The 20,464-nt window shown below is 34.6% G+C and overlaps 1 protein-coding gene across 2 annotated transcripts in view; it reads left to right on the plus strand.

Moving 5' to 3' along the window:
• ena (ENAH actin regulator enabled) overlaps positions 1 to 20,464 on the plus strand; it is a 118,064-nt gene that overhangs the window by 13,733 nt on the left and 83,867 nt on the right. For both annotated transcript variants that reach the window (XM_089091942.1, XM_089091943.1), the window contains exon 2: positions 12,264 to 12,419. In XM_089091942.1, the coding sequence (XP_088948068.1) occupies positions 12,264 to 12,419 (156 nt within the window). The remainder of the gene's footprint in view (positions 1 to 12,263; positions 12,420 to 20,464) is intronic.

Consider the following 20,464-nt stretch of genomic DNA (forward strand, 5'->3'; position numbering starts at 1 on the left):
GTTGTTAAGCAGCAAGCAAAGCAACATTGTTCCAGTGTATGTACATGGGCCTCTAAAAAGAAAGGAAATAATTTTAAATGGAAACGACTTCTTCAGGCGGGCAGTAGTTTTTTCACACTTTTACTGCCAATAATTGCAGGACTTGTAAACTGTTTTCTGTAGATGACAAAACCATATAAATTGACTCCAATAGAACTCGCTCTCTCACCTGTGGAACACTTTGAGAACAATCTGAGTAAATTCCTCGACAATGAAACTATTGATGATGATAAAAAACTGATTTTACTTCAAGATACCCTTCACCGAGTGGACAAACCCTAACACTCGAAGCCCACCGCTGCTGCTGCTGCTCCAAAAAGATAATAATCTTCTCAAGAATCTGCTGCTGCTGGAACACAATTAAATACAATGTGATGTTATTAGTTTGTTTTGAAATTTGTAAATATATGGCCTATCAAATTGCGTTAAAAACTTACACAACTCTTAATCTCTCTCCTGGAAAATTGTCAAGTTGAAGCTGAGAGCAATGGTGAAATGATTATAATTAAGGGCAACAGTTATAATGTACTCGGTTTAATCTATGACATTTTTACAAATACTCAAGGACTATTATAATTTTACACTCATCTATACAACTTTCTAAATACATTAAACCTCCCTAAAATTCTTATTGGCAATAGACAAATTGTAAAAAAATTAAATGAACGTGCCTCATCATCGTCAACATTGACAAAATTAAAATATGAACTTGAAGAAGAAGAAGATTTTAAATCTATGTTGGATAATGCTACTACACCGCTGATACCTAGACAAAAGTGAAGACGTATCAATCCAACGACCTAACTCTCCTCAATATACCGTATACAAAAGGGCAGTAGACATTGCACATCTTGTTTACGTTCAAAATGTCTTAAGTTCTGAAAGGTTTGTATGAAAATATTAGTGTGGTGAGGAGTTTAATTTCCCCAACCACTCTTTCCAAAGTCACGGGTGTTCGCACTAAAAGTGTACAAGACTATCTACAAAATGAACCAAGTTACACTCTGCATAGAAATCATAGACTTCGTGTCAATCAATATCGGAAAACTAAAGCCTTTTACCCATTGGATATAATGCAAGCAGATCTCATGACTCTAGATGAGCTTCAAAGACGTCACAATATACCGTACAAGTACATTCTACTTGCAATCAGTGTTTTTAGTCGCTATGCATATGCAATTCCATTGCGATCAAAGAGAGGTGTTGAAGTTGCTCAGGCCATTGAAAGTATTCTCGAAAAGGATTGATATTCAAACGGATCGCGGTAGTGAATTTATTAATCCTCATGTTGCAAAAGTACTAGAGAAATATAGTACACTGCTCAATCACTGTCACAGTCCTATAACAGACGTATGGGCCGAACGAGAGATAAGGGATATTTGGATATTAATTTAAGGGTATTTTACACTGGAAAATATACCGGCTACTACTTAAGGTTTTGGTAAAATCATTCGGATTAATAATCCACAGCCTCACCAATTATTACCAAATTCAACGAAGACATAACCTCATCAAGCGGATCGTGACATAATAGACACATTTCTTAAACAATATTCCAATGAATCAAATGTCAAGCAGAAAAATAAATTCAATGTGGGTGATTCTGTTCGAATTAATACAACAACAAATGTTTTTGAAAATGGAACATTGTTGTGGTCCATTGAACTTTTGAAAGTGGCAAAAATCACAGACACTACACCCATAACTTATCGCCTGCGTGATACCAAAGATGATGAGATTCTCGGCGGCTTTAATGACTACGAACTAAAAAAGGTTAAAAATGCCATTGAAATCTACCAAATTGAAAAGATATTAAAGAAACGTACTCGCAGGGGTAAGAAACAGTTAATTGTTCTGTGGCTAGGATACAACTCTGATTTTTATTCTTGGATCGGTGTTGAAAATATTGAAAATGCCTAATGATTTCTATGTAACATTAATGTCCAACGTTTCCGATCCTCTCTACAATGGCTTGAATACAATAAGTGATTTTTCGACAAAAATCTCCCCTGCCATCAAATTTAATGGTGCAGACGAGGTGGCTCTTGTCGAATGTATTCTCAAAAATACCTTTGACATCCTGAAAAGGGATCGTGTGTATGATATAAAAGTTATACCATTCGACTGGACACTCTTTGTCAACTATGAATGGATTGAAGCACTTAAATATAGTGACTATCCTCATGTAAGTTTGAAATACATTGAATATGATAATATAGGTGATTTGTGTCATGCAATCAATAGAAAAATCTCATATTGTAGAAATGGTATATTCTATTTTAATTATTCATTGGAACAAGATAAGATACTAATTACCTCACCTATTGACACTATAACTATTGTTCTCGATGATAATCTGAGAGATGTTCTTGGCTTTAAACCGAATATGATCAATGGGGAAAATGCTGACATCGTTGACGGGATGGATCAAGTTATTTTTGCTTATTATCCATCTGGTTCCTCCTCGGACTCTTTAATATGTCTCTATGAATAATTTGTTTAGACATCTATTTTTTTTGTTTAAATTGTCCCCATCATAGTTTTTATTTAACTAAAAACATCTCATTAACTTGTTCATCACTATAATATAAAGCATCTTCAGTATGCTCCTGTAAATACTTAGTATTTGGAACTGTGTCAGTTAACACTAAGAAGTGAATTGGGTGATCCTCTAGCAATAACAAAAGGCTTGGCTGTGATTACATATTATTTTTGACCCATTGTCAACGACGACGGTACAATAACCTAAAATGAACAATAGAAGAATTCCATTTGTCTGTCCCAATATTGACTGTTATCTCGGTGCTTTGAGTCCACGTCAAATAGGCAATGGATTGGACTACTACAAGGGGCGTACTATAATGTCTGGCTATGGTCTTGGTAGCTGCTTTGCTAGGCTATTTCGTTCTGCACTACCCCTTGCCAGAAAATATCTTGTACCTGCTGCATCAAATTTTTCTGCCTCCACTTTACAGGACTAGGGGTCGGGCAAGAATTTCAAGGAGAGTGTTAAGGAAAATATTAGATCTTCAGCAAGAGCCGTTGGTGAACAATTAAAATCTCGACAAAATGGGGAGGGATTGAAAAGGAGGCATTCGCATCATTCACTCATCAGTCTCCACCCAGGCAGGAAGCAAAGGACATCAACAAGGACTTTGAGAAATAAAACCAAGAAGACCAATAAGCAGAAGAAGAATAAGAAAAAGATTGTTAGATCAAAGAAGGATTTCTTTTCTTAAGATGACTTATCTCCCCCACAAGGAATCATATCCATCAATCAGTTCCTCATTGAATCTATTCAATTCTGAAAATGTTGATATCAGTGTCAAGTATGTGTTACTATGAACAATTTCACCCCCAACAACCCCTCTCGGAAAATATACACTTTCAAATATTTTCCATTAAGACTATTTCATTGATCTGTCGTCAACATTTATTGATTTAAATGTTGTGGTGAAGAAAAAGTCAGATAATACAACTCCAAATGCCGGCGATGGTCTCTCCTATGAAAACTGCATTCTACACAACCTATTCAAACAAATTAATGTATTTATTAATGGAACATTGGTGAGCACTAGCAATAATTTATCAAACTATGCAAGCTACATACAATTTATGATGATGACGCCAAAGGCGTACAAGGAGATGAGAGGACAATCATTGGGCTATGAATATCGAACAGGTGTTGATACTGACGGTGAGTTGACTACTGCAGTTACCCAGGAGTATCATCTAGTTGGAAAATTAAATCATGAGATATTCAATATATCCCAATGGCTACCCCCCAATGTAAAGATTGATATAAAGCTACAGATGGCCCCATCAAATTTCATTTTGATGAAAAAACTTCCTGCAGCACCCGATGCAAATGTTTTTATCACATCGGCAATTCCCCACGTCCGAAAACAACAGGTTATGAGCTCTGCTGAATTGGCAGTGGAAAAGATAAGAGCCAATGGCAACAACATTAAACTTTTTGTTCCCCATACGATCAGCAATCAATGTCACATTGCCACCGGCTCTCGTAGCTATAGCGATTCATCATATATCAATGGAGAAATCTCATAAAAATTGTCTTTGGGCTTTGTGAAGAGTGGCAGTGCAGTTGGATCCTGGACTGAATCCCCCCATGATTTTAATTTTTTCGGTCTATCTAGCCTCGTGTGCAAAGTGAATGGTATTCCACTGTACACTCTATCATTTGACAAAAAATCCTATAGAATTCTGTACGAGTTGACTATGGAATCCCTAGATCATGATTCTCAACTATTTGAAAATGGAATAACCGATTCAATGTTTTCAAAAAATCATGGGGTTATTGTTTTGGATTTGTCTGGCACACAGGATATGACCATAGTACGAAAAGGGAATGTACGTTTAGAGTGTGGATTTATCAAGGCTCTGACCGAGAGTATCACGCTAATATCACTGAGTCGATTTGAAAGCTATTCGGAAATCACGCCCGACGGTAGTGTTTTACTAGACCTAGCACCATGAACACAAACCAAATCATCAAAGTATTTAGTATGGATCCATATATGCCCAGGCACAAGTCCTATTGCATACCTTCAGACTTCATTGATAACATTCCACGTGTTATCAACTTCCTAATCATTGTTAATAGCAGTCCGTCGACTTTGAAGACCGGTCATTGGCTATGCATCCTTCAAACAGCGAAGAATATTGAATTTTTTGACCCTCTTGGCCTATCGTATAAATTCTACGCACCATACATCAGCAAGTTTATCGAAAGCAGGGGGAAAACCATTATTCAAAATCAACGACGAGTACAGGATTTAGCAACTAAGACATGTGGCTTTCATGCACTACTCTTTTTCATGTTCAGATGTCGTGGCTACACCTACAAGCAGTTTCTCGACATCTACGTTGACCTACCTCGATTGAACGACTTTCTAGTGGAGAATATACTTAAAGGTTTATTTAATTTTTTTTTTAGTGCCATAAGAATAAATTGTTATAATTTTTTTTTTGAATTTGTTTATTAATAAAAAAAAAAAATTATATACATGATAAAAACGACTTTTCTACTCTTTAGATTTCATCCACTAGTAGGTATTTGTCGATAACAACTAGTGCGGGTAGATTATCTGAATTCACAGTGTACTGATCCTGATGTAGTGCAATGTCAGGGTCACATTTTCTACAGTAGAGTGTGACTTCACTCTTGTCATATCTCCTTGTATAGTCAATGATACTGTTCTCATTCATTCTATAGAATTCACATGTTTCAATTTGCTTATTTGAAGCAATTTCACAAACAGTGTCCTCAAGTGTCGAATCACATTCCGTCACTGCCAAATAAAAATCAGTGGGCTTATAATCATAACACCCAGTGTCTTCACAACGATGACGTAGAAACCATATTCTTTGGTTGTTCCAATAGTTGAATCGTTGACCCGGGTCCTCCTCCTAGAACAATCTAAAACCACGACGATACCAATCTCGTAGCAATAAGCTAAAATCACGGTTAGGATTCTTTCCAATCATACTGGGATATGTACTCTCCCACTGATTACATTTATCATAATGACAATTGGAGCATAGGTAACCGCTAGGATGAGAGTCAGACACCTCTTCAAGACATGAACTACAACCTTTAATTTGTACAGTATATCCTATATGCAATTTAAACGTGTTGCACAATCGACATTTTTCATCACACTCCTCAATCATTGTGCAATTCTCACATGATGATGACCAACTGTCCAGTGATTACATACATAAAGGACATGTATTGAACGTTTTGTTATATGTTGACACTCTCACTACCACATTGAAACAGAGCTAGCAACAACAAAAATTGTCTGAGATAGAGAGAGAGAGAGGAGCAAATCATCCTTGAGCATCATCTTTCTCATGAAAAAAGTCCTAAATTTCAAAACTAATGTTTAAAAGCATATCCACAATATCATTTTGCCGTTTCGTGATCAATATATCAATAAATTGTGTAAATGCATTTGGACCACGACGTAGAAGCTTCATACAATAGTCTAATGATGGAGAATCAGTTTTCATTATATCAACAAGCATTCCCCGAGAAAATATCTTCCTTTGAATAGACAACTCTAGAAAATCATCATCTAGAATTAAATGTTTTTCCATAAGAACTAGATTCCTCATGATTCGATCTTTTTCAAATCGATCCATTTTGTAGAGTCCTAACTCTCTCAAAACCAACTTAAGACTAACCATAATTTTTGTTTTCTACTCTAAGAAATATACACTTGTGTATTGTAGAAAGAAAGAAAAATATCGTTGATTTAGAAACAATTTTATTGAGCATAATTACAATAATAATATTCACTGATGCATTTTGTTCTCATCAATATATTTCGATAGGACATCTAATTCTGACCGAAGTTTATTTATATGGAGAATATTCATTTTTCCAGCAAAACATAGTTGCTCCTCCTGCTGAAATTTGCTTAATGACATCACGTATCACGTATCACGTATAATGTCCCATTCTAGACATAGTCTACAGCCAGTGGTTATTTCCACATCTACATTCGGTACTCGTATATCGTTGCTGCTGCTGCTGTCGGTTCCATCATTAATCTCCAATAGTGTAAATGCACCACTACTCATTTTTTTTTCTCCACTAATATCCAGTAAAAACTACTCTCTTTGAATTCACTTCTCTTACTAATATCATTTGTGACGAAAAATATTCCTTTTATTCAAATCCTAATCACCAATCAATCCATACTCGTTCCTCTTGGCAAAGGTGTAATGCCCTGTAGAATAGGACTACTAGAAAAACCTGTTTGGTACATAGGGTCCGTAGAAATGGAACCTACTACTCTACTTGGATTCCTGTAAGGCGGACCATAGTTAGCTTTGCAATAACGTGTTTGTCTCGTTGGTTTGAAAAACGGGGACAAGAAAGCTCTCAAAAAATAAATATGTGGAGGCACTTCTAGGAGGCGGTCACTGACACCACATCATTAGCCGAGATAAATTGATTAAGTTCTTTCGGAGGAATTTAATGTTAAAGTTCTTGATTAACTTGTTAAGCTAGTATCCGGGTACGCACACAAAGGTAGGTTCTTTGGGGCCAGACATCCGCTGATATTCTCATAATTTAATGCTTTCCGCATAACTCTATTTTGTTTTTTCAACGATTTTGTGTTCTTCAAATGTCTTTGATATTTAAGAGTAAACTTGATCATTTAACCAACCACAGAGAAAAATTCGCTGGGTGGCAAATCAGGGGTTCTAGTCAGTCACTTAATAGGACCATGTCGTTTTAATCATCTCCCTTGAAAATGTTCATCCAACCATTCACGAACAACAACAAGAAAATGTAGAAGAGCACCATATTGTATAGAAATTGGGTCTTCAATATTCGCCGAGGTGTTGGCGATTGTCCAGATTTCATCTTTAAGTAAAGTGAAGTACCTTTCACCCTTCATGGTATCATGAAAAACGAAAGGCCCAGCAATGATATACTTTACACCATACATTTTTATTATTATTATTTTTTTTACATAATATGTGGACCTTCATCTGCTCTGCAGTAACAGTTCTGAGGGCTTACAAAGTGGACAATGTGAAATTTCCCAAAGGACTCTTAGAGTCCAAGTCATCACTTTAAAGATTATTTTTCAAAATATTTTGCTAACCTTAATGTGAGGCTAATCTGGTCGCAGCAAAGCCCATATAAATGTTGTAGTCTTCTTTTATAGAATGTTAATTAAAAAATTTTTTTTCCATAAAATAAGTTTTTTTAAAAGAAAATTAGGGAGCTACATTAAACCAAAAATGAGCAGAAACCAAGCAAATATTTTTCCGAGCGTAAAACTACCCTAAATAACCATCAATAAATAAAAGGAATCCGAAACCAATAGAAATTACAATAAATAACCGATTAAAACTCATAACGAGCATAAAATAAGGTGAATAGGGTTGATACACCGCCTGCCTTCCGAAGAGCAGAACATCATTTGCACTCTACTGAAAACAAAATACATTTAGAATATTTTCACTTTTTTAACTTCAATGGATGTTAAACTGTCAATCCACATTCATTTGTTTCTTTTTTCTAGGTAATCTTGGTTGTGGTGATGTTTTTCTATTGATATTTTGAGAAATAAAAACATTCGGATCAAAATAAGGATTGTTTTCAGTAAAGTGCAAGTTATTTTCTGTTCTTCAGCAGAAGACCAGGAAATAATCGGCATGGAAACTGGGAGAAAATTCTGGCATGGGAGCGTCGGCCCTACTCATCTTAGTTTCTGCTCGTTTGAGTTTGACTTGGTTATCTATCGTAATGTCTGTTTTTGGGTTTCATTTAATAATTGATGGTGACTTGTTGTAGTTTTACGCTTAAAAATCATTTGATCTCATTTCTGCTAATTTCTGGTTTAATGCAGCCATGTACTTTCCTTTTTAAAACTTATTTTGTGGAAAATATTTTTTAATTAATCTTTCTATAAAAATCCGTAGTTTGGTCGACTATATATATACATATATAGGAGGATATAGGAGGATAAAAATATAGGAGGATATTTTTAAACAATTTTTAATAACACACGCCCTTTCGAAAATCTGGACACATACAGTATTGTTTAAGTTAGTTTTACACCTCCAGTTTTCCTGAAAAATAAAACTTATTCCCTAAACATTGTGTCTATGCTACATATTTTAACAACCTGAATACAGTTCCATATGTTTGATTTAGTTCAACTGTAAGAGCAGAAGTAATAATAGTAGTAGCTATGAAACTTTCATCTTAGTACCCTCAGTCTTTCTTGAGAAATTGTTGAGATGTCTCATTTACTACCAGCATGCCCATAGTGCCTTTTGATTTAGTTTCAAAGCAAAATAAACTTTATGCCCTTTTCTACTCCTAAGATATCCCGCCTGAATATCATGACAACCTGGATGCACATAAACTATTTTGATTTAGTTCAATTATAGCAGTAGTAGTAGTAGAGGTAGCAGTAAAAGTGGTAGTAATATTTGTTCCCCTGGAAGTTTCAGTTTAATGTCCTAAGCTGTTGCTGGGATGTTGCTTTGATAACCGTTTGATTACTCACATGTAAATAGTGTGTTTTCGATTCAGTTCAACCCTTCCCTCAGGATTAGCAATAATAGTGGGCATAATAGTAGTAGAAGTAATAGTAGAGGGAACAGTAGGAGTAGTATTGGTAATATCAATAGTAGTATTAGTAGTAAGCAGTAACTACAATTACATTATGCTTTTTTGGTCTAGTCCCTTCTCATGCCCCGATAGATTCAGCTTAATACTTTAAGCCGTTTCTGAGATAATGCTGATGTGTCTTGTTGATAATCTTCTTGCACATAATGTGTTTTGATTTAGACTAATATATAATTTTTCACCAGTGTTTTTTCATATGTCTGGTCAAATTTGTCTTTTGAGGAAACTTCTTTTTCATAGTAACTTGTTTTTGGATAGTACGCACTCGTATAATTTTTCACCAGTGTATTTTCTTATATGTCTCGTGAAATTTATTTTTCGAGAAAACTGCTTTTTGCATAGTACACATTCATATAATTTTTCACCATTGTGTGTTCTTATATGTCTAGTCATATTTATCTTTTGAAAAAACTTCCTTTTGCATAGTTCACATTCAATAAAATTCGAACTGATTTTCACTATTAGGGGTTCTCGAAATTTCACTAAAGAAAAATTTAAATGTTTTCACTTCTATAACTTTAATAAATCAAAAATTTTTCAGATTTTAAAGAATAAATATGAGCATGTGCATGTTAAACGATGCACATTCATTTGTGTTTTTTTTTGTAAAGTTCAATCTAGCCTTGAGAAGGCATAGGGGCTGTGAACCCTAATCATGTTAACTTTGCTCGTTTTGAGTTTGACTCGGTTATTTATTGTAATTTCGGTTCGTTTTGGGTTTCATTTATTTATTGATGCTGATTTGTGGTAGTTATACGCTTGGTAGATTATTTGATTCTATTTTTGCTCGTTTTTGGTTTAATGGAGTTCTTTTACTTTCACTTGAAAAACTTGTTTTGTGGGAAGTTTTTTTGAATTAATTAATAATAATAATAATAATCATAGACGTATCTTCTTTTATTTACTTATTTTTCCCTTGGTGGATTTTTTCAAAGCTTTTTTCACTTGGTAGATTTTTTCAAAACTTTTTTTTTTATTTTCCATTTACATATGGGACTGGGAAGGGGAATATCGGAGAGGGGCATTTTAGTGTTTTCGATTATTGAGATATCTCTATTGACCTTTTATGGTTTCAAGCTTTTACTCTCCAGAAATGACACTAAAATGACATTTTGGTGCCATAAGGTATTTTATGATGGTGTTGTCTTAAATGAAATTATTAATGGTGCATAATTGTGAGTATTAGCTTTCAAATGACCTTAACAGATCTCTAAGATATTCTAACACCCGCCCTATTAGTACTGGAGGAATAAAAAAGGGAAAAGGGAGACTTATTACCGTTTTCAGCTCTTTTTAAAAAATTCCCTATTTTTGTTGCTGCAATAAACTTTTATCGTTAAGATTAAATTAAATAATCGCTAAATAATCAACACTAACGGCAAGTTCTTCTTACGAGACAGAGTTTTTTTTTACAATTGTTTTTAAGCTTTCGGCTTCTATGGGTCATGTTTTTTCTGTACTAGGTTGGAGTTATTGGTGTAGCTATGAGATGCATGTGTGTTCGAGCCCTGGGCATGCAAAGCTTCGCTAGTTTCAAATATATAAGACAGAAGGATAAATTGTTGTTTTTTAGCGAGGGGGTGGAGTAGTTTTGTATTCAAGCAAAAAAAAAAAAAAAATACTTGCATAAGAATTAGCTGATGATAAATACCATTTCATTCGATTCAACTTTTGTCACTTCTGACAAAACGGGCCGAATTACATTTTTTAGTTATGTTGTCGATTTGAGGAAGATCGAACTCAATGGGGTTGATTCGAATGGGGGATGAGTTTAACATAGTTTGGTAAAACTGGGGTTGAGTTGCCCGAGGATTGAGCTAAATGAGGGTTGAATTGCAGGACGGTTTAGTTAAACGGGAAATGAGTTACACGAGGTTGAGTTAAATGGGTTGAGTTGACTGGGGATTCAGTTAAAGGGGGGGGGGGGTGTTTTAAGCGGGCGTAGAGACTGGGGTGATCTGGACGAGGGTTAGTTAAGTTAGTTCTGTTGCAGGGGGCTCAGTTAAACGAGGGTCCAATTGTGCATGAACCTTATAAATGATATTTATTTTCAAAGTTTGCTTCTAGGATGCGGCATCAAAATGACTGTTTGGGGATCAAACTCGCCTGTATTATTATTTTCATTATGGAGGGAGCTCATAAACCGGACTCAAGGCTCAGGCTATAAATGGTCAATGCCTCTAGCCAACACAAGCAAATAACAAATACACATAGATTTGGTATGTTCTTGAGTTTCGCTTGACCTTGTCGATGAACTTTCGGTTCTCAGTTCAAAATGCATTTGTGACATGTTTTGTGAAATTGAACTATAACCTACCCGTAAGGCCCAGCATTAAACAACCTGTGTCACTTCTCTTACAGTTAACTGAGTTCAATTAAAGGGGGGCTCAGTTAGGATGTTCTTGAGTTTTGCTTCACTTTGTCGATGAGATTTCGGTTGTCGGTTCAAAAGGTATTTGTGACATGTTTGTGAAATTGAGCTATAACCTAACTGTATTAAACAAACTGCCAAACTACCAAACTACCCAGTATTAAATAACCTGTGTCACTGCTCTTATTTTTACTTCAATGTGTATGTTGGCTCTAAGGCTGATTGTTTTTTATTTTGTTTTTCTTAATGTGTTATATCTCCCTCCCTCACTAGAACAAATGAATGAATTTTATAGCTCTTGATGTCAAGATGGGTTTTTATTATCTTAGATGCCTGAACAGAAAAGAGCTCTCTTTTATAGAAAATCCCCAATAGGAAAACATTTATAAAAGTAAATGATTGACTCCTAGAAAAAATAAGCGAAATTTTGAATTTTCCGCCTCTGTTAAATTTGTTTATCTCGTGAAATAACTGTAATATAATCCGATGTAACTGTAATTGAACCACTATATCAATGTTGCCTGACGCCGATTTCGACCTGAAGGTAGAATTTTATCTAATACCAGTGACTGAATAACGTCGACCCCACTTCCTGCTCCAAACAGTAAACTAGTAGCTACCTTCACGCATACTGAAATGTTTGCTTGATCTTATTCCATCTTTTTTTAGGTTGTAATAAATTGTGCCCTGCTCAAAGGATTAAAGTACAATCAAGCAACGCCTACATTCCATCAATGGCGGGATAATAAGCAAGTGTATGGCTTAAATTTTAGTTCAAAAGACGACGCTGACGGTTTTGCATCAGCCATGCTTCGAGCCATTGAAGTAAGTGTTTTAATCAAGCATTTCAGCTAAGTCTTAATGAAAACTGAGCATTTTGTTTCATCCGTGAAATGAATTTCCCCCTGCTGACAGCGGCAAATAATAAAAAAAGCGGTATAGCCCCCCCCCCCCTCTGCATACGTGCATGCCTCTTGGCGTATCAGGATTATTCTTTTCATCTATTCTCAATTTTTCACCAAGCTGTATGATAATTGATTTGCTAGGCATTGACGAATGCCATATAGAGCAGCGGTCGCCAACCTGTGGTCCATGGACCATCGGTGATCCCTGATAATTTGTAGGTCGTCCAAGAAGAAAAGGGATCATTATTAAACATTGTCTATTTTTTTTTATTTAATGAACATAAAAAAAGAAAAGTTATCATGGATTAAAAATTTTGAAGTTATGTTGAATATTATAAAGCTTTAGTACGACTGAACAAGGTTAAACAAAAAATTGGCATAAGGGTTTTGTTAGCACATCTAATGATTTCTGTTGCTCAGCTCTTGTACATTCTTGAATCAATACATATATATGACTGAATGCATTTCATTTTGCCTTTCTATTTCGGCAAACAAATTTCTGTGAAAAAGTTTCATTCTGTTTAGTTTCATTCTGTTTATATTTTCAAAACAGTCTAGAGTAAAGTATAGTTCCTACGAGACCGATACGTTCCTAATTTTCTGCGGCCTGACATAAGTTTCTTGAAAGTAAACTAATACTTATGTGAGCAAGTCTTCTCAAAGTTGAAACATGTGAAGTGCACAGTTATCAATTTGAAAATAATTTATTTCATGGAATTTCCCGAAAAACTATCGAGTAAGAAAAGGCCAGGATCCGTAATGAGTGAAAAAAGGCAAGTGAGTATTTTGCACTTGTCCGGAAAAAGTAAAGATTAAATAAGTGAATAAAATAGTAATAATATTGAGGTGATGAGTGAATTAGACTTACCCAGAGCATCCACAGTCCTCGTCAGACAACATTACAAAGAACATTCAAAAAGGAGGTGAAAAAGAAAATGGTAAAATATAAAGAAAACATGATTCAGACTACGTGAAATTTAGAACTATTCAAGAAGCTGGTAGTGAGCTGGGCCCAAGGCCTCTTTGTGTTATTTATCATGAAACTTCATCTAACGTCCTTGAAACTGTCAAAACCTAAGATTTAATTTCAATCAAAACACTCAGATTTAGTTGACAAACAACTTGAATATTTTCAAAGAGCGCATGAAGGAATGAAAAAGCAAACATGGGTTTTAAAAAATAGGGTTGCTGAAGATAAATCCATATTAATGGCTTCCTACTTCCTAGCACCCCGAATTTTGCAGAATAAAAAGCCATATACGATAGGAGAAGACTTAATCAAACATAGCATATTACAAGCTTGTGAAGCTGATTTGGGAAAACACGCTATCCAAAGACTGAAGTTAATTCCTATGTCTGCTAACACTTTCAGGGGCAGAATTGAAAAAATGGCCGAAGATATTGAAAATCAAATTATAAGTTGTAACAATGGAAAAAAATGCACCATTTTATTCAATTCAACTTGATAAATCTGTAGACGTTAGTAACAAAGCACTTACCCTTTGCGTTTTAAGGGTTGAGTTTCAAGAAGAATTTCTTTTCCCGCTGAACTTGAAAGGGACCAGCTTCGACATTTTTAAAGCATTTGGTAGTTATTTCCTGAAGGCCGAAATTGAGTAGAAAAATGTATTGGCATTTGTACAAAAGGTGCTACAAACATGACTGGACACTGCTCACGAATTGTTGCAAAAGTAAGAAAATGTTTTGGACCCAAACATTTTGTCTACACATTGTATTATGCATCGCGGGTAGCGGGTATAAAAAAAAAAAATCCTCAGAAATAAATGAAGTATTATCCAGTGCTATAAAAATTGTGAATGGAATGAGATATAAAGCTCTGAATTCTCGGATGTTTCAAATGCTCTCCGAAGAAATGGGTTTCCATTACGCTCACCTTCTTCTTCACACTGAGGTAAAATGGCTATCGAGAGGCAAAATATTGAGTCGACTGTTCGTCTTGCGTTATGAGATTCGATTATTTTTTCAGCAGCAGAATAATCAGAAATTTCAAGGACTCTTGTCCGACGATGAGTGGGTAGTCAAGCTCGCATACCTGACAGATATTTTATCTCTGTTAAATGAACTAGACATATCTTTGCAAGGACAACTTAAGGACGTGTTTACATTATGAGGAAAGATAGACAGTTTTCGAAAGAAAATATTACCCAAGGGAAAAAGATTCCAGAAATGGAAATATGTGGATAATAGGTTCACTTGTATCTAACATCGAAGAGGACAAACTAAGCATAAAGGAAGCAGAAAGCCTCTTTGATTTTTCTTGTCAGGGCAGTCTCAAATTAAATTAAATTCCTCTTTATCAGAAGCTCATTTTGAGTCTCTCTAAAAAATAAATACTCATTACTGAGTGAGAAAGCTATGAAAATTTTAATTCACTTTTTAACTACGTATTTCTGTGAAAAAAACTTTTTTATCTGTGACAGTAATTAAATTTGGCACAGCTCTCGGCTTGAAATCGATGCAGCTCATTGTCTTGCAGTAACACCATTGAGACTGAATTTCTACATTATGATGCCAAATATACAAAAGCAACCATCACACTAAAAACATCGTTTTCTTCTTAAAAAAAATACTATATATATATATATATATATATATATATATATATATATATATATATATATATATATATATATATATATATATATATATATATATATATATATATATATATATATATATATATATATATATATATATATATATATATATATATATATATATATATATATATATATATATATATATATATATATATATATATATATATATATATATATATATGTGTGTGTGTGTATATATAAAAAGAGAAATTATTTCTCTGCTAAAAAAAAGTGTTTAACTTTATATCTAATGGTAGAGGTTCTTCAGTTCCTGGTAGTAAGTAACTGATGAACCGAATTGAGATGATTTCATGGTCTTTTTATAACTAACAAGTTTAGTGTTCCGTTATTCAATTTCTTCTTGTCAAACAGTTCGTGGTAATGAACTGTAAGTAAGGAGCGATGCGGCTCAATAGTAATCGAAACTAAATAACGGAATTTTGATACAAATATATACATCAAAACAAAGAGGAATTTTATACTGATTTTAAATATATAAGTTTCATCAAGTTTAGTCCAACCCATCAAAAGCTACGAGCCTGAGAAAATTTGCCCTATTTTCGAAAAAAGGGGGGAACACCCCTTAAAAGTCTTAGAATTCTGATGAAAATCACACCATCAGATTCAGCATATCAGAAAGAACCCTATTGTAGAGGTTTCAAGCTTCTATCTGAACAAATGCGGAATTTTGTATTTTTTGCCAGAAGAAAGATCACGGATCTGGTTTTTTTTCCAGGGGTAATCGTATCAACGCAGTGGTCCTAGAATTTCGTGAGAGGGCTCATTCTAACCGATATTGAAAGTTTTAGTGGCCTTTTAAGTGACCAAGAAACTTGAGGGCAACTAGGCTCCCTCCAACGCTCATTTTTTCCCAAAGTTACCGAATCAAAATTTTGAGATAGCCATTTTGTTCAGCATAGTTGAAACATCAAATAACTATGTCTTTGAGGACGACTTGATTTCCCACAGTCCTCAGGTTAAGGGCTGCAAGTTATGAACTTTGCCCTTTGTTTATATATAGTATTGGTTATTGGTAAGTGTACAGACTTTTTCAAGGTAGGATTTTTTTTTCGGGGGGGGGGGGGTCGGGGGGAGCGGGTTACGTAGGAGGATCTTTCCATAAAAGAATTTTCACGGGGGGAGAGAATTTCCATGAAGGGGATGGTGGTTTTCCCAGCATTATTTAAAAAACAATAAGAAATTAAATAAAAAACAAGTTTTTTTCAACTGAAAGCAAGGAGTAACATTAAAACTTAAAATGAACAGAAACTATTCCGTATATGAAAGGGGCTGTTCCCTGCTCAACGCCCCGCTCTTTACGTTAAAGTTTTTTATTGTTTTATAAAGCATTTGAAAAAGAGTCAAACTTTATTAAAGAGCCGGGTGTTGAGCAGGGAATAGCCCCTTTCGTATACGGAATAGATCTTTTCGTTTTAAGTTTTAATGTTACTCCTTACTTTCAGTTAAAAAAATTGTTTTTTTTGTTGAATTGGAAAAAGAAACCATCTCGTTTTACTGCAAAGTTTCGAGTATTCTCTCTTGAAACTTAGCCACTTCTCTTGTAACCAGAAAGTTGAAGCTAAATCGATGTTTCAGCATGTCTGCCTTCTAGCCAACAAATAATTTTTATTTTTATCATAATATCTTTCTTTAGTTTCTGTAGTTTTTTTTTTTGGGGGGGGGACTGTGATGAATGTATTTGAAGTTGGGTATACCAAGTAAAGAAATGTTTATTTTAACTGATTCATTTGTAATACCGAACAATTTGGGGCTGGAGGGGAGAGTGATAGGGTTAAAACCCGAAAACTCGTTTCGGGAGTAGAATCACTAGATTGTGTTACATTTGTCACTTATTGTTTGACAAATTTCTTGTGCAAAAGAAGAAGAATTTTTAGTATTTGTCAAAAAGAAAAACAGTCTCTTGGAATGAACTAAATACCCAGTTTTCTGTTGTATACAGGCTACTTTTTACTTCTAACACAGTCTTCTGGTGAGGTATGTGTTTTATTCTCTTAAGTTTTTATCCTCCATAGATACAGCCTGTATTCTACGATGCTAAGGTGTTCCTATCATAATAACAACCAACCTCTTAATGTTGTAGCAATAGGATATATCCCTGTTGCTTTTAGTCTTGAGAAGTTCCTTCAACTTTGAAATGCTTTTAATCTATTAAGTTCTTGAAATTGCGAGAACACTTCTGTTTAATACAAAAATGATGTTAGAATTGATGAATAATCTTTGAAAAGGCATCCTAAACTTAAGTAATAAATATATTCTTTAAACTCATTTTCAAAATCGACCAAAAGGTATAGAATAATTTTTTTCTTGGAGAATCTATGAATATGAATAAGTAAGAGGGGTACAAAGTAGATTTGGCTTTACATAACATAGATATAAAATTGATCTTAGTTATAAATGCATAAATGAAAAAAGTTTGTGAGTTGGGGAAAACGAGTTAAAAAGAAATAATTAAAATTTAAATATGTCAAGAATTAATTTGCACGGCTCATAAAAGAGACGGTTTATACTGAATATGACAATTAAAAATGTAAATAGTTGTTACATTCAATAACACTCTCATTCAAATATTTGAAATAAACTACATCAAATATGAACTATATATGTAATAAACTACTATATATAAACAAAGGGCAAAGCTCATAGCTTGCAGGCTTTCCCCTGGGGACTGTGAAGGGTCAAGTCCTCCTCAAAGATACAGTTATTAGATGTTTCGACTGTGTTGAACAAAATGTTATCTCAAAATTTTGATCTGACGACTTCGGGGGAAAAGAGGGTGTTGGAGGGAGGCAAGGTTCCCCTTAATGTTTTTGGTCACTAAAAAAAAGGCACTAGAACGTTTGATTCCCGATCAAATGACCCCTCTCCCAATCTTTTAGGATCACTAATTCAATACGAACACCCCTACGAACAAAGAACAAGCAAACAAATAAACAGAGATCCGTGCTCCTTCTCTTTCTAAATCATGGTCATGATTTTACCATTTGTTTTTTTTATTTAGTTATTATTATTTCATTTTTTTTAGTCTATTATATACTCTTATCCGTCTCCTTTATTTATTTTGGTAGAGTATCTTAACGGATGATTGTTTTTTTCTTAAATATAAGCATATATGGTATTGTTTTGTTGTTGTTTTTCTGTTTTCTTTTTTCTCCTTCTCCCCTTTTTTCTTGTCCTTCTGTTTGATTTTTGTGATATTATTTAATGTAATGTTCAGTCTCCTACTCTCACAGGCCAAAGAGCCTTTGTGGGGGTCTAAAGCTTTTTAATTTTTCTAAAAATAACTAGATGTTTGTGATTTCTCGGTTGATCTAATTATTTTTTCCAATAATCTAATGATTTATGTGCTGATTTAGTGATTTTTTTGTCAATGCAATTTGAAAATCACAAGAAATAGTGATAAATCACTGGAAGTGGCGACCCTCGTCACCTGTCCATGGAATCATCGGAAAGTAAAATATACATTTTTTTTCTCTCTTTTTTTTTCCCTGGATGTGTTTCATTCCCTAAGGAGCTCAGTTCTGGACTGAATGTCTAATGAATTGATAGGCACAACGTGCCTTCCTTGCCCGAGTAAAAATATATGTAAACTCATTTGTATCGTGAAATTCTTATCGAGAGAGGTGAAAACTGATAATGTTGTGAGAATCGTGATACGGCATATTACAACCTAAGTCCTAGCTGAAAATCCTTGAAAAATTGGTTTTAGAGAAGAAAACGAACAATTCTGAGCCATAGCATGCACCTTTTCGTGCTGATGGGCTTCATATAGAGTTCCAGAGTTTGATCGAGATCCGGGTACAAGAAAGTACATATTACAAAGGCTTCAAAGCAAGAAATAGGGCCAACAATATTTTTTTTCAAAATACAACGTTAGATTGTCATTCCATAAATACCAGGCACAACATAACTTTTTGTTTTTCCTCTGAAGGAAATACTGTCAAGTAACGCAAAAAAACTCGAATATATCCTTTCCATAGTGCGTATTAGTGATTTACCCGCCATCTATTAATCGGTCCTGCAGTTCTATTAGATCTCAAAAATAGTTTTATGAGTCCCATCTAAATATATAACTTTGCTGTTCCGTTATTCATAATTTAAGGAAATAAAGTTAAATGGGGGGAGGGGAAGATCTGAGGTTCTTCAAGTACAATTGGAGTACACAGCTATAGTACCTGGGTTTTATATAAGTACAACTTTCGTGGAACACCTAATAATTGATACTTGATGTAAAATAATTAGGTACATGAAGCCTACAAGTACCTAAGAGTACCTGAAGATCACTTAGTATAGCCTCGAATACATTGTATTAGGTGCTAAACTGTGTATAAAATGTAAAAAAGATTGCTCAACATAAACTCGGTAAATTCAAAACTGAAAAATTAAACGGCAGCAATTTCGAAGTGGGCGAGAAATATAAATATGAAATTTTAGAAATTATCGTTTATCCTAAAGGGGAACGTCTTACAACATCCTAGGGACGATAAGTCGGGATGGATCCCAAATTTCAAATGACTCATGAAGCGGATGCATGCATTGACATTGACTATGTTGATAAGCCATAACACCTTAAGTGTTTGCCAGTCACACGCTTAAATTAATTGCCTCAGTTGATTCTAAAGCTCTACTTGCTGATGCCGCTTACGAAAGATTGTTTTGTCCGTTTTTGAGTAATTGTTGGGGGCATTGGAATTCTCTAATTTGTGGAATTTTGTAAGCCACAACTCAAAAAATAAAAATGGCTTGCTGAAGTTTACGAGAAGATCTGATTCGGCCATTAACAACGTAATTGCGTTCTAAGTAGAATGCATTGCGACAAATGCTATATTACCAGGCTGCGGGAAAGCTCAATGCAGTAGGTGACGTGCTTCAAAAGCCAAGGATTAAAGTAAACGAGACTGAATTTAAGGAGCATTTTGTGTTTATGATGAAGCCCCTGGCATTTGTGTTAAACAAGCTGCAAGTTAAAGAAAAGTGCTTCTTTGCTAGCAGTTATCCTACAGTTAGGGACTTCCAGAAAAAAAAAAACGGATAAAAAAACCGCAGCGCGTGAAGTATTCTGCATCTTTTGTAAGCCCACTTCTAAATGGTGCAGCAGGATGGTTTAAATTTCTGGAAGATTTTCTGCTTTCTTCTCAAACCTGCAAAGAATGTATTCTCTCAACATACAGCTCATCTATGTTCAACAATATAGTTTTCCTGATAGTTGGAAGGAACAAGCTGCCAACATGTCGTTCAAGGAGGCTAAAAGGCTAAGCTTTAGCGATTCTCAGTATGACAAATCCAGCCTCTTGTCAGGCAAGGAAATGTATCAGTTTTTGGAGGA

This window comes from Artemia sp. Qi Xiang Cuo, chromosome 7, assembly GCF_049724085.1.
Source record: "Artemia sp. Qi Xiang Cuo chromosome 7, ASM4972408v1, whole genome shotgun sequence".
Lineage (NCBI taxonomy): Eukaryota > Metazoa > Arthropoda > Branchiopoda > Anostraca > Artemiidae > Artemia > Artemia sp. Qi Xiang Cuo.